Raw genomic sequence first — 14,410 nt, 5'->3', positions numbered from 1 at the left:
AAACCATTTTGAATATAAGTTGCAGACAATCATGACCCTGTGCTCCTAAATACTTCAATACTCATCTCTGAAGATTAAGAATATTCTCCTACTTAACCACGCCATTACCATATCTAGAAAAATTAGGACAATTCAATAATATCATCTAATATACAGTCTATATTCAGATTCTCACAAGTGTCCTAACTTAATTTCTATAGCACTGTCCTCTACCGCCCCCAGTCACCAATCACAGTTCACACAGGATATTATTTCTCTTTGGCCTCTTTTGATCTAGAATTGCTTCCCTTCCACCCCCATCATGTTTGTTTCCTTTTCATGACATTGATTTATTTACAGAGTCTGGGCTGTTGTTTTATAGAATGATCCATGTTCTGAATGTGTCTGGTTGTTTATCCATGATTAGCTTTTTGACAAGGTATTTTGTGTACATCTAATTGAGTCATACTGGCAGTCAAAGTGTCAAATTATCCCATTTTTGGTAAGTTAAATCACCCAGTGACTGCCAGATATCCCTACTGAAAAGGCACTATTTTTTCTTTGTCATTCCAAATGATCTGGGAGTGATGCTTTTAGACTGGAACATCCTGTTCTCCTACAACCTTTTGCTGAAAGACTTTTCACAAACACTGATAATTGTTGCCTGAATCAATTATTACACTCAGGTTGAAAACTGGCGACTTTCTAAGTCTACCATTCCTTCTACCTTTTCTAGCTGACGTTCTTCTATAAAGAAGAGCTTGTCCTTGTCTTCATCCTCCCTTTTCTAACTGTAGTTTTAATATCACTATCAACTCTTGAATTTGGTTTGTTTTTAAAATTATTTTCATCTATTACTGTCATTCTTATTGATACCCAAATTGTTGAATTTAGAAGTGCCACCAAGTCAGCTCCCATGTCCTTTTTTTTTTCCCTTTAACATTTCCTCGTTGGTCTCAGCATTTCCTTGCTTTTTGCCCACAAGGTATCAACTCACCTTTTCCTATGCCTGATTTGAAATCAGTCCTTTCCCAAGGAGCCATGGTCCATTTAGTGGGCAGTGATATTTAGAAACAAGATAAGCTCATTGATACCGAAAATCACTACTTTCCCACCTACAGAGAATTTTTACTTTTGTTATTTAAGGTTGGAAAAGGCTTGAACAAATTTATAGTTATTAGGGTGTCATGACTTCAAGACCTACAAGTTTTATTGAGAACTTGCACAGGTTTATACCTTGAAGGAAAGTAGCCTCTAGACAGAGATAGATCCTGAAAGTACAAAAGAGGAAAATAATAATGTATGGAGAAAGATTAGAAGGGGAGTCAGTGTAGACTGCATTTAAAAAAAAAGTATGGAGGAAAACAAAGCTGGTTCTGGTCCAAGCAGGTCATGAGCATGAAATGCAATTCATGGTACAGACGAAAAGGAGCGCTTCTTATTATCAGATTTTGTACATTCAGACTTTACATCTGAGGTAATAATGAAATGGCATCTAATAGCTCCCATAGGACATGGCAAGATGTAAAATAACTTTCTCATAACATATATGACTGACTCATATTGAAATCCAAAAGTGAAATAATCACAAATGGATTGATCTAAAGAGGACACTTACATTCACCAATGGATCCCACTGGGATGGGCCTAGGACTCATAAAAAGAAAAGGTCTTTCATTCCATATGCACTCTGAGCACCATCTTTAAGCTGCATTCTTCACTTTATGTCCTACTCATTTTGAAGTGAATATAGTTCCTTCACTGTCATATGCTGTGTTTAATAAAATACAAAATGCATTTAAAGAATTTCCCAATTCATAAGTTAGTGTGACAATATATTTTATTGAATCAAAGGTTACTGATTCCTCCAACAGGTAGAAAGTACATAAATTTTAGGCTTTAAAGTTTACGAGAATCACCTCTCTGTAGTATTTCCACTCCCACCTAGTCCTGGATATTTATATTCTTTTCCTTTGTAATATGTATGCCTGAATCTTAAACAAACATACACCTGATTGATACCTAGCTAAGTAGTCGAAGCTGCTGGTTTCTCAGAAATGAAAATCTATTCCCCAGTCCCCTAGCAAAGGGATATGTGTTAAGGTCCTAAGCCCCAAGATCTGAAGATCTGAGTACTGCAAGCCTAATTGAGAAATGCAAACACCATCTCAGCGATGCAAAAAGAAGTCAGAGATTCATTTCCTTGCCTGACCCCAGGGAATAGAACCACATATTCCAAAACAATGCTGCAGAAGAACAGCCTGGAAAAAAAAAAAGTAAGGAATCCTAACAGCTCAATCTAATTTCAGACAGAGAAAGGAATCCATTCCCCAAACTCTGAAGACAGGAGTTTCATAGCTTTACAATCACTCTCATCAAAGATGCAGGCCTGCGTGGACTGCCGAGTAAGGGTATGAAATGCTTTGGACTTCACTCGTACTCCCTACTACTGAGTGCCACTTCCTGTGACTAGAACCCAGGCACCATAAGAAGCACAGCCTTCCCCTTGCTTCCCCCAGATAAGCACTGCTGGGCCAGACTCCCAAGGAAGTTCGGGGCACTCTGCAAAGTATCTACTGTGCCTCCTACAGCCCTGCATTTCAGTGCAGAAGAACATCAACCTCAAATAAATGTGAGGAAGTAGGGCACACTGTGGGAGCCCAACCCAGGGGAAGTCCTGGCCAACTGAGAATATCAGACACGTCCAATTGTCTATTGTCAGCTGAGTCACTCCCTGAACCCCCGATGTTCCCTCTGAGTCATACACTGCCGGGCACCAGGTATTTGATTCTTACAGGAATGGAAACCCTATGAGGTAGCAACTACTAACCTCTCATTTTAGAGATGTAAAGACAGAAACATGAGGCACTCTGTAACTATTCCAATACCACAGCTATTAAGAAATTGAGCCATATTTCGAACCAAGGTCCACTGCATCCAACACACACACTTTTAACCATTATACTGCACTGTCTCCCCATTATATATATTCCAACAGAGCAGTAAAGAAAGCCCACTTCACATTCTAAGACTTAAGTATATGAATTACTTATTGCTGCTGAGTTACTCAACATAGAGTTAAGGTTTAGCACCAATAAGAGAGCTGACTAAATTCTATTCCTGTATCAAAATGATACCAAATACAACTACCATTAAGGGACTATTTCAGTAGTTCTCAACTTGGGAACATTTCAAAATGTCTGGAGACACTGTCTTAAATCATGAGTGTTGCTGGCACCTAGTGGATAGAGGCCAGGGATGCAGCTAAAATAAACGTTAGGATGCACCAGACCGCTCATCCACAAAGAAGTAGAACTCAAAAAAAAAAAGTCAATATTGCCAAGGGTGAGAAACCATGGACTATACCATAGACTGTAGGTGGAAAAATCCCCCAAAATCCAACCTGGCAATCCAGGTGCAGTTCCTGGTACAGAGGCTACTGATGGGTGGCCATTCTCATGGCCCCAGAAGTTTGGCACCTGTGCCACACTTCACCCTCCTCCCCCAGAGCCCATGATATGTGTGCATCATCACAAGATATGAAGACACACCTGGCTTCGAGGAGGTGCCGGTCTTGCACTTTGCTATGAGTTCTGCTAAAAGTATTTTAATGGAAGTGGTTGGAATTACAAGTAAAAAGTAGGTTTGGGCATTATCAGCTTACCATCCATACTAACTCACTGCCCCTTATCACACGCAATCAAAGCAGGGCTCTGTGTGCAGCAGAAACTCACAGATGTTTAGTCTTTGGGAGTTTGAGAGTCTGTACACAGGAGGGCCCAGGAAGAAGGCCTGGCAGTATAAGGACAAAGCTGAGCTTACCCTTTGGTGGAAGCGGAAGTTCTGAAGTGTCTGCAATTCAGCCTAAGAAGAGCATGCAGATATTTCTAATGTGAGAACAAATTAGTACAGCAACTCAAAGTAGGATACCACAACAGTCATCCAATTATAAGTTAAATTAAAGCATGTTTGTCACTGACCTAGGCTCTAACTGAAGATGAAGTCAATAAGCCATGGTGGACAGGAGTTAGGAGAATCAAGTTAGACCTCAAGTCCATATAGAGAAAACTGGATGAAAGGGAGAAGCAGCAACAAGCAGAATCCTCCCCATGCCCGGGGCCCCAGGGGATCCGTGTGTGGCATCCAAAGCACAGCAGCAGATCTGGGTTTCCTCCAGCAAGAGAGTCTCCACCACTGACTATCAAGGTCATTTGTTTTCATCACCATTATGAATGGTCTGATCCTAGATCTCTCTTTGAACCTCATGCAGAAGATAAAAATCAAAAGTCAGAAACATGTTCCTTTCTAAACACCTTCAGAAACTGGCAAATAAAATAGAGGCTCTGTATGCAGTGACACCCAGAGGCTAACTGGAGAAACTGAAGACATCCACTCCTTGCAGACCTTTAACACTTAGATTAAAAACAGGACATATACACTCATAAACTCACACGCACATGTCTGCCTTCCCTCAAAAAAATACAGGATAAGTGATCCCTAAAAACAATAGTCTAGAAAAATGCTGAAGGGCTTGCAATATATGCACATACTCACAAACACACACAAAACATGCTTGCCCCAAGATCCCTCGGGAGTAGGGGAGACCTGGCTTGGAGATAAACATAAATTTGAATACTGTCTGGCCACCTATTAGCTGCTCAATTCACCTCTGATGAGCTACTTAACCATTTTCAACACCTCATTTGCAAAATGGTGGTAACAGTAACTGACTGGCAAGGCTCTATCACTTTACTCGAGAGCTTGGGCAATCCATGTCCCTACCCCCTGCTGTGCTGTCCTTTCATGTGTCTTCTAGGTGCATGTGCCCAGTAGCTCTCTCTGCACAACACTCTCTCCCTCCCCTTTGACTGGCTAAACTCAACTCATTTGTCAACCTTCACTGTCACATGACCCAAGGAGATTGCCTTGATACGGCCATTCCCGAAGTCAGGAGGTGCTGGGAGCTCACTCTGTTCCTGTGCCTCCTCCTTCAATGACAGCCCTTTGCTCCACCCAGAAGTACCATTCTGTTCTGTGTTCCCTAGACTGGGATCTTCCTGAGTGTTCCCTGTGGCCGATGTATCTCCACAGTGCCTAGCAAACACACTCTAAGGGATTTAGTAAGCAAATGAACAAAAGGTCTTGGCAAAGAAAGAAAGATTAGGTGTATTCAGGAGCCAAAGGCTGCAATGTACCTTAAGAATGAAAGATTTCAACAGGAGGAAATCAATACCATCAACTATTGAGAGAGATCAGGAAACAGAAAGACTGAGTGTGGGACAATAACTTTAGAAATGAGGTCCCTGGCAGCCTTTGAGCAGCGTGGTGAGCGCCAAACATTAAATGCTCAGCGATGAAGAAAGATAAAGGGGGGCTCATTCCTTTGGGTACAAAAGAAAGCCCTCATAGGGAGGGCAGGAGAAGGGTTAGATAGCCACTGTGAGAATCTGATAGGCAGCCCAGAAGGAAATGGGCTTCTGAGAAGCAGCACGGGTGGTCAGTTACAGTAACGTCTATGAAATAAACGGGCATGCTTATGATGACTTCTTCTTGAACAGGCCTATGACCCAGAAGCAGAGGACACTGTTTACCCACTCCTAAGGAGTCACAATGTTGCGAAAGAGAGACAGGACCAAGAGTCAGGATGCAAGAAATTCTAAAATATTTGACCAACCATAGAATAAGGAAGGCCAGAAGCCTGATGACAGACTTAAGAATTAATTCATACTATTTGATGGTATGAAATGTTTTTTAAATATAAAGTATTTAATAGCAAAATATCATAACATATGACTATAAGACTGAATACGTAGCCCATACATAGATCCTCCTTCTATTCAACCCATCACGACTGCTCAGGAAACCACCTAGGCTATCACATATTGGTACCACAAGCAGGGGGGGTGGGAGGGAGTCACACATTATAGCAAGGGAGATAAAAGCAGCTATAACAAGAAAACGGCTTCAGTAAGTTTAGAAATGTGTACAACGATCACACGCACTTATACAGTTTTCTACTGTTGTAAGAATCACCTAGAAAACAAATCTTTATCTCATATGAAAAGATCTTGGGGCACCCTGGATTAAAGCTTTTGATGTTTGGACTGAAAGGACAGAGGAGGGATTATCAGACTGTCACTTGAGAAGAAGTGAGCAAAGAACAGGAAGAAACATGCTCATCATAGGTGGGTACTGCTTAAAAAGTGATTTGAGAGCAATTCACTCTCCATACACATATTTTTCTAATTTTTTTCTAACTATTTCAAGTACACAAAAGTACAGAAACTAATGTTGCTAATGCCAGCACACCTAACTGCCCAGTGTTAATGGACGGTAATATTTAGGCACAGCTGTTTCAGAATTTAAGAGATGACATACCACGAATGCAACTAGAGTCCAGCCACTGTATGGCACCCTTGCTCCTCCTTCCTCGTCCAGGAGTAAGCACTGTCCTGAAGCTAGAATGTATCATTCCTGACACAAACATGCTCAGTACTACCCTGGATCAAATACAATATTCCACCACAGAGAACTACACCTCTTTGTTTTGTTTCCACAGAGAACCTCATGACCTTTTAGGACTATTCTAGGTAAATATAAGATGGTCTTTATCACTGGTTCTCCATAAAATACCTATTTATATTTCCAGGCCAGAAAGATGAGATTATTATGATTCTAAGAAAACTCCTAGATTTCAGGCTCTCTTTAATGTAACTTTTTCCTACCCCATGTCCCAACTACAGCAAAGAAAAAAAAAGGTTTTTTTTTTACCCTCCTCACCAAATATTTATTAAAGTCCCCTGTGTACAGAGTCAAAAACAAAAACACCTTGCTAATCAAAGGCGTACTCGTTGGGCTAGTAGCATCAACATCACACCCAACTCCAGACCTATGGAATCTGAGTCTTCATTTTAGCAGGAGCCCCGGGAAATATGCACATGAAAGTCTGAGAAGGGCTGGCTTAAAGAACCCAGAAAGCTGGCAACCTAGACCAAGGCAGAGCCAAATCCAACCACTGTTCTGCCAAACCTATCCTCTTCCTATCATACAGTGTAGCTTTCAGGTGTTATCTCAGCAAAATCGATGCATAAGTAGACCAGTGGTGATCAACCAGGGGCAATCTGGCCTCTCAGAGGACATTTTGGTCACAGCTTGGGGAGATGATACTCCTGGCCCCTAACAGAAGCCAAGGACGCTGCTAAACATCCTACAATGCAGAGGACAGTCCTCCCAACGAATAATTATCTAACCCAGAATGTCAATGGTACAAAGGTTAAAAAACAAACAAACAAACAAAACACAAAGAAAACAAAAAAAGCCTACCTGCCTATGATTTCCCAGCTAACGTGGTCAATCCTTAACTTCAGTAACTTGAGCCGATTTAAGCATCCAAATCCATAAGGGAAAAACAAAAAACAAAAAAAACCACACTTTATGCGCAATCCTCTCAAGTAAAGAGCTTTACAAGGTTCCCACCAGGGTTTACACCAAATCAATAATGGTCAAGAGTGACAACCAAAACAAAGTTCAGAAAAGTAACAAAAGCACACGCTGAAATATTTCACAATCACACAGGCTGTATTGAAAAAGCAAGTACACTCCTATCACACATGCTTCTTCAATAAAACCATTCTGGCGTGTATCTAACTTAATTAAATCTTCACTTTTCTCCTACAATACAGGATTATTCGTGAAGAATCACCTTGGCCACTTCAAGATGACAAGCACTCACTGGGCTAAATTACTTCATTGAAAGGAAACCTCATAGTAGACAATATTTTTTAAAAGGTAATTGAAGAAATGCTTTAGTATAATCAGGAGCTTTGTTAATTTCATCAAAATATTATGAAGGAACAATTTCTCTTCGGAGAAGACAGATGTACAGCACACAATTAAAACAGTGGAAGGTGGTCCATTTTAAGAGAAAAGTGGGTCACTGTGAGCAATTGCACAGAAGATAATGAACTCAGCGTGTTTTTATTAAGATACATGTATTTCTGGAGTGAGCATTGCCTTGTCTGGCCCTATATCAACTAAATTCTGCCCAAAGAGAGAGCCCTGACATTACGTGTAATACTCTACAACCTGAAAATACTAACGCAGCACAATCCTGAGACCTAACGTTTCACTAGGAACAAGTGCACTCCCTATCTAGACTAAAATGAAACTTGGCCATTGATATTCTAGCTGTGCAAAAAAAGGTGAGAGGAAGCATTTCATAGGCTCCTATTACACATTAACAGCTGTCTTTTGGTCTCATAATCCATTCCACTGCCATGTGACCAAAGATACAAAGTGACAGTTTATACAGACTAAGACGTTTCAGGTCATTTCATTCTCCTTTACCTGGATTTGTAGAACAAGGCAGTTTCCACCTAAAAGAAGTTGAAGCCTTATAATTTTTTTTTTAATTGAAGTATAGTTGATTTACAATGTTGTGTTCATTACTGCTGTACACCAAAGTGATTCAGTTATACATGTGTGTGTGCATATATGTAATGCACACACACACGTTCTTTTTTTACATATATATTCTTTTCCATTATGGTTTATCTTGAAATCCTTCTTAAATGAAATCTCAAGAAGTCAGGGAGCTTTGCTTATGTTCCCTGAAGCCTCAAGGTTAACATAATGACCGCTTTCACTACAGAAATTCAGAGGTAATCTCAGAAGTAACTTCCATGGGCAGGGCTAGGTACACTTCCACAAATTGGCTCCCCAGGATGCCCCTTATTTCAGTAGATCATCATTCAGAGGTGCTTTTCCTCTTTCTTCTTCCCCCTTGGCCTGTCTCTCATCTCTGATGGACTGGGACAAGCTGCTTCGAAACAGTAAATCAGCTTAGAGCCTGGGGCAGGAATGGAGGGCTGTTCGGCCACACCAAGACATTCTTTCTTTCTGATTTATTCAGTTCTTATCCATTTTTACATTACAGTATAAAATCAGCATCCATATGTGACTATTTCCTCCATCTGTGAAATGATTTGAAGTTTTAGTAGGTCTCTTTACCGGGATATTAAATCACCTCGATACTAAAGATAAGAAGAGGAGACTGGACAGGTGTTACAAGGTCAAGGCGATACATGTCTCTGTTATCATCTTGTTCTATTTTTCATCCAGCATGTATTCTTGGCTTTTGGCCTCAATATATAACTGGCCTCACTTGCTGCAGACACCTTAAGATAGCTCCTTTTCCACACATCTCTTGATCCATCACACTCTGAGACAACAAGACCAAGTATGGTAAATTATGTACCTGGAGGTCACAATGCCCCTCTATCAACACTACTGCTCAAGAAAAACAGACTTAAGAGCATGAGAATTAACACCAGAATTGTCTCAGATTTACTTTTAGCTCGTTACCCAGGTAGAATGCTTCTTTAATTTGCCTCTGCTGTATCCAACCAGACAGCAGCACAAGCAGCAGTGACACCCTGCTTCTTCCCCTAATCAATGTCTCAAATGGAGACTCTGACCTGCCACTGCTTACAAACAGGCCAAAATGGCAAGAAGACATCTGGAGAGAAAGACCCAAGCAAGCCTTGAGTGTGCATTTCATTTCAGAAGGCACTCCTGCTCTAGAAGTTTTCCTGGTCAGCCAGCCTCTTCCATCAACCTCAAAGTGAGGAAGGGAGGAGGCGTGAGGTGCATCGCAAGGCATATACGCTCAGATTCTTGACATGCTGAGGAATCAGAGGACATAATTCTGGACCCATGGTAGCAGGGTACACGCAGACAGATTGCAGTTCAAAAGGACATAAGTCACAAGACTCTGAGAAAGTGTCTTTATACACATTTCTAGAAGGAAAGGAAAGAAATGGTGGCTCTCACTAAATCATTTCTGGGAAATTCTTCACTGTTACTGTATATAGTGGCTTCTATAATTTGTCTATAAAGAGAGAAATTTGGCACTCAATAAATCATTTCTGGAAATTCTTCACTACTTCAGTATGTAATTATATATTATATAGCTAGTATTTCTCTCTACTTTAAAATGTACTAACATCTGCTTTTAAAAAATTTTTATATTTTAAACTCCAGTGAATTCAACAATTACTAAATACACATCATGATCCTCGCACCACATTGACTGAGGGGCTGTGTCCCCAGCGCTGGGACCCCGGGAGCATTCTCTTAAGCTCTGTGACACTGGCTCTTAGACTAAGCTGCACCTTACTATCAGGGGACAAGGCCAATTATTTACTAGACACAGACTCCTTGTCATGGTGGACAGTTAAAAATAGAAAACATGGCCCCTTCACTTAACATCTAAAGTGTGAAAGAGGCCACAGAGGACCTACAAAGAAGCAAGTTAACTACAAACCCATTACGATCAGAGCCAAGTGGGCAGCGAATTAGATTCCCTTCCAAAGGAAATTCAAGGACTGGCAAAATCAAGTGGCTAGAAATATAATTAGTTTTGCCACATGCCTGCAAGAAGACTACACAGAAGCAACATATTCTCCTGTGGGAAGTAGCACACAAAGTTTCAACGTCTGATTTTTTTTTTATTTGCGATGTGACTGAATTTCATATTCCACATTTCCAAATTCTACTTCCTCATACTTCCTTAATTTTACCAACATAGCCCTTTACTCACTGTGTATAAAGCACCATGCTTGGCACTAGAAATACAAAGATGAACAAGATATATTCTCTGTCCTCAAGGAACCCACTGTCCTCCACAATCTTTATTTCCCATGATCCCTGACTAGATATAAATTTCTTAAGTGCGAGGATTCATGTCTTGTATTCCCAGATTGCATATTCATTTATTTCACATATTTTAAATATCTAATGTCCTAAATGTAATGCTTGGAATACAATTGTTTAAAAAAAAGAGAGAGTGAGAGAGACATGGTCTCTCTCTTCTGAAGGAGCTTAGAGTAGTGGAGGAAACAAAAAACAAACCACTACAGAGACGAGTGCTGTGATAGAAGAAAGGCACAGAACTACAACCGCACATACAAGAGACCTCACACCAATCCACCCCAGACAAGGCTTGGGAGGGCAAAATTTCCTAAAACAAAGTGGCATCCAAGCTGAGGCCTCACGGATGAAGAGAAGTTAGCCAGCCAAGAAGAGAGCTACTTCTGGTAGCTCAGGGTTAAAGAGTTAGGACCTCACCCTGAGGGCAAGGACTGACTGATGAAAGGTTACGCAAGATGCTGACATTACAGATAAGAAGGGCAGTAGACATTTTCTTTGACGTATCAAATAATCTTTCCAAAAAGTTCTAATCTTCCTTGTGCCATAAATCATTATGTCCAACATCAGTGAAGAATATGCAGGATTCTCTAACAAAAGAACGTTCTAGGTAACACCTAGGACAGCGTTGTCCAATAAAAATATGATGCGAGCTGCATATGTAATTTTAAATTTTCTAGTAGCCATATTCTTAAAAAAAAGTAAAATTAAGTGAAATTGAGATTAATAATATATTTTATTTAATGGGATATTCCTAAAATATTATTTCAACACACAACCAACATTTAAAATATTGAGATTTCTTACATTATGTTTTTCGTACAAAGTCTGCAAAATTCATTGTGCATTTTACATCACATCTCAATCTGGACTGGTCCCATTTCAAGTCCACTACAGCCACATATGGCTAGTGGCTACTGCTTGGACAGTACAGATCTAGAATGTACTTTGGGGAGCATTTGTCAGAATGTTTAAGGTACTTCTATCATTTTTGTTTTCTAATTTATGAAAAGAATGCAAATCAGTTTTTAAATGGAAAAAAAAGGAAAAAAAGAATATCTCTTGAAAGGTTCCCATAATCCTATACCAAATATACCAGTTACATTTAGACGTGGATGTTTATATAAGACATGGTCCTATGTCTAAAATATACATAGGGTAGGCTTTCTAAAAAGTAGGGTCTGTGTCAATAGCTCTTAAACCTAATATATTAAAGAGCTGCGAATAAAATGAAGCAGATTCTCTATTTTTATAGCTTTATTACCTTTGAGACTGTATTTAAATGAGTATTCCTGGAACTTTAGGTTTTTACAGGAACGTTTATCATTTTAGGGAAACGCTGGTCTCCATGATTATCTCAGTTCTCAGACTGTCCTGCTTCTCTAATTCTTCTTCCTGTCATCTGTCTACTCTGTTCTTCCCTTTTCAAAAAGAAGGAAGGGAAGGTGAAAGGGAGGAAGAGACAGGTACCTAATGAATACACAGCAAAAATTTAGTTTCAGGAGCTTGCTGGGTGTGGCTGTGTTTCTCAGCAAATGACTTGGCAGTCGTGAGTGCCCTCTGAGTGACTATTTCACACCACCTTCCAGGCCTCATCCTCAGAAGTTACTCGACGATGAATGCCACCCCCGCCTCGCCGGCAGGGGGGTCCTGCCCCCGGAACACCCTCATAACCCAGCAAATCATCCCCGTGCTGTACTTCATGGTCTTCGTGGCTGGGATCCTGCTCAACGGCGTGTCAGGGTGGATCTTCTTCTACGTGCCCAGCTCCAAGAGCTTCATCGTCTATCTCAAGAACATTGTCGTCGCCGACTTCCTGATGAGCCTGACTTTCCCTTTCAAGATCCTGAGCGACTCGGGCCTCGGCCCCTGGCAGCTGAACGTGTTTGTGTGCAGGGTCTCGGCCGTGCTCTTCTACGTCAACATGTACGTCAGCATCGTGTTCTTCGGGCTCATCGGCTTTGACAGGTATTATAAAATCGTGAAGCCTCTTTCGACGTCTTTCATCCAGTCCGTGAGCTACAGCAAACTCCTGTCGCTGCTGGTGTGGAGCCTCATCCTGCTGCTTGCCGTGCCCAACATGATCCTGACCAACCGGAGCGCCACGGGGGCCACACGCGTGAAATGCATGGACCTGAAGAACGAACTGGGCCTCAAGTGGCACAAAGCCTCCAGCTACATCTTTGTAGGCATCTTCTGGATTGTGTTTCTTTCCTTAATCATCTTCTATACTGCTATCACGAGGAAGATCTTTAAGTCCCACCTTAAGTCCAGAAAGAATTCCGTCTCCGTCAAGAAGAAATCTAGCCGCAACATCTTCAGCATCATGTTCGTGTTTTTTGTCTGTTTTGTCCCTTACCACGTTGCCAGAATCCCCTACACGTGGAGCCAGACAGAAACCCATTACAGCTGCCGCTCAAAAGTAATGCTGCTCTACGTGAAAGAATTCTCTCTGCTACTGTCGGCTGCAAACGTATGCCTGGACCCCATTATTTATTTCTTTCTATGCCAGCCGTTTAGAGAAATTTTATGTAAGAAACTGCATATCCCATTAAAAGCTCAGCATGACTCAGAAAATTCCAAAACCAAAAGGGGAAATATAACACAAGAAAGCATAGATACTTTGTGAATTCCCACCTCCTTTCAAATAAAGTCTGTGCATGCATAGTGTAATCTTCAATTACATAATAAAAGAATGAATAAGAAGCATGTCCACGGGAACCAGTATCATCTCTAGGCGTTACTATTCAATTTAGTATAATAATAAAACTAAAATGTAAGTTTCCATGTTTTGTAACATCAAAGAAAAAATAATACATTATTTAGTCTTATCTCATCAAAACAGAAGGCTTAAACTTATAATCAATAGTCTGGTCAGTTAATATAGAACTTTAAATAGCAGATAAAGAAAATAGGAAGCAATCCAGACAATTCACAGAGGCGTCTTCTTTCTTCTAAACACAAGAATTAAGTTAGCAAGTTATGCAGTTTTTTTCAACAGGGTCATAAAGACCAACTTAAAAGCAGACACAGTCTGATAAAGGATTAGAGGCCTGTTTGTAGTGAAAAGTCAGGTTCTCTCTGATTTGAAGAAGCAGGAACAGCAGACACCCAAAAAATTACTTCAGAAATCCCCCACTGATTTATTTCATGGCATTTCAAAGGAAAGCAGATATAAATTCTGTACACTGCAGTAAAAAAATGTAATTTTTCTCTGATAGCATTTTGAGGATAGGATACATCTTAACTATGTTTTATATAAAGATTAGCTAAGCCACTTAATGAGCCTGAGATTCTGGTGTTAGGATATGTTTAAGTAAACTCTACAGGAGGAATCTAGATATTGGCATAAGTTGCCAACAACTTCCCCTGTTCAGTGGTATGGGGAAAACATATAGATCGTCCGGGAAAAGAAATGTGCTTACTAATACCCCCAGCTGGCAACATACTTTATTCCCCAGGAGCAGAGAAGAGCAGTTTTCTTAGAAAGCAACTGGACTCGATAAAAAGAAAATGTAAAATTTATAATAATGAGTGAGAAATTACACATAAAATGAAAATTTACACATGACATTTTCTGAAAAACAAATTTCATATGTGCAGATACAGGATATGCTTGCTGGCTTGTGAGTTATCAAAGCTAAAGTCCTTCTCTGCTATTAACTGGCTAGAAGACATTTAGCCCATCTTTCAGATGTTCTTCTCAAACATTTGTGTAAGTCAT

General features: G+C 40.4%; 2 protein-coding genes across 2 annotated transcripts in view; one reads left to right on the top strand and one right to left on the bottom strand.

The window, feature by feature from the left end:
* Window positions 1–14,410, bottom strand: part of MED12L (mediator complex subunit 12L) — a 329,018-nt gene that overhangs the window by 180,461 nt on the left and 134,147 nt on the right. The window lies entirely within an intron of this gene.
* On the top strand, window positions 6,774–13,369 carry P2RY14 (purinergic receptor P2Y14). The gene is made up of 2 exons (XM_057737858.1): window positions 6,774–7,767; window positions 12,276–13,369. The coding sequence occupies exon 2, from the start codon at window positions 12,302–12,304 to the stop codon at window positions 13,313–13,315; it is 1,014 nt and encodes a 337-aa protein (XP_057593841.1). The 5' UTR covers window positions 6,774–7,767; window positions 12,276–12,301; the 3' UTR covers window positions 13,316–13,369.

Source organism: Hippopotamus amphibius, chromosome 6 (assembly GCF_030028045.1).
Source record: "Hippopotamus amphibius kiboko isolate mHipAmp2 chromosome 6, mHipAmp2.hap2, whole genome shotgun sequence".
In the NCBI taxonomy this organism is placed as follows: Eukaryota; Metazoa; Chordata; class Mammalia; order Artiodactyla; family Hippopotamidae; genus Hippopotamus; species Hippopotamus amphibius.
This window is presented reverse-complemented; position numbering and strand designations above follow the sequence as displayed.

What these genes read in the sequence shown, in the direction of transcription:
- P2RY14 (XM_057737858.1), top strand. Translation starts at nt 12,302, where the DNA reads ATGAATGCCACCCCCGCCTCGCCGGCAGGGGGGTCCTGCCCCCGGAAC.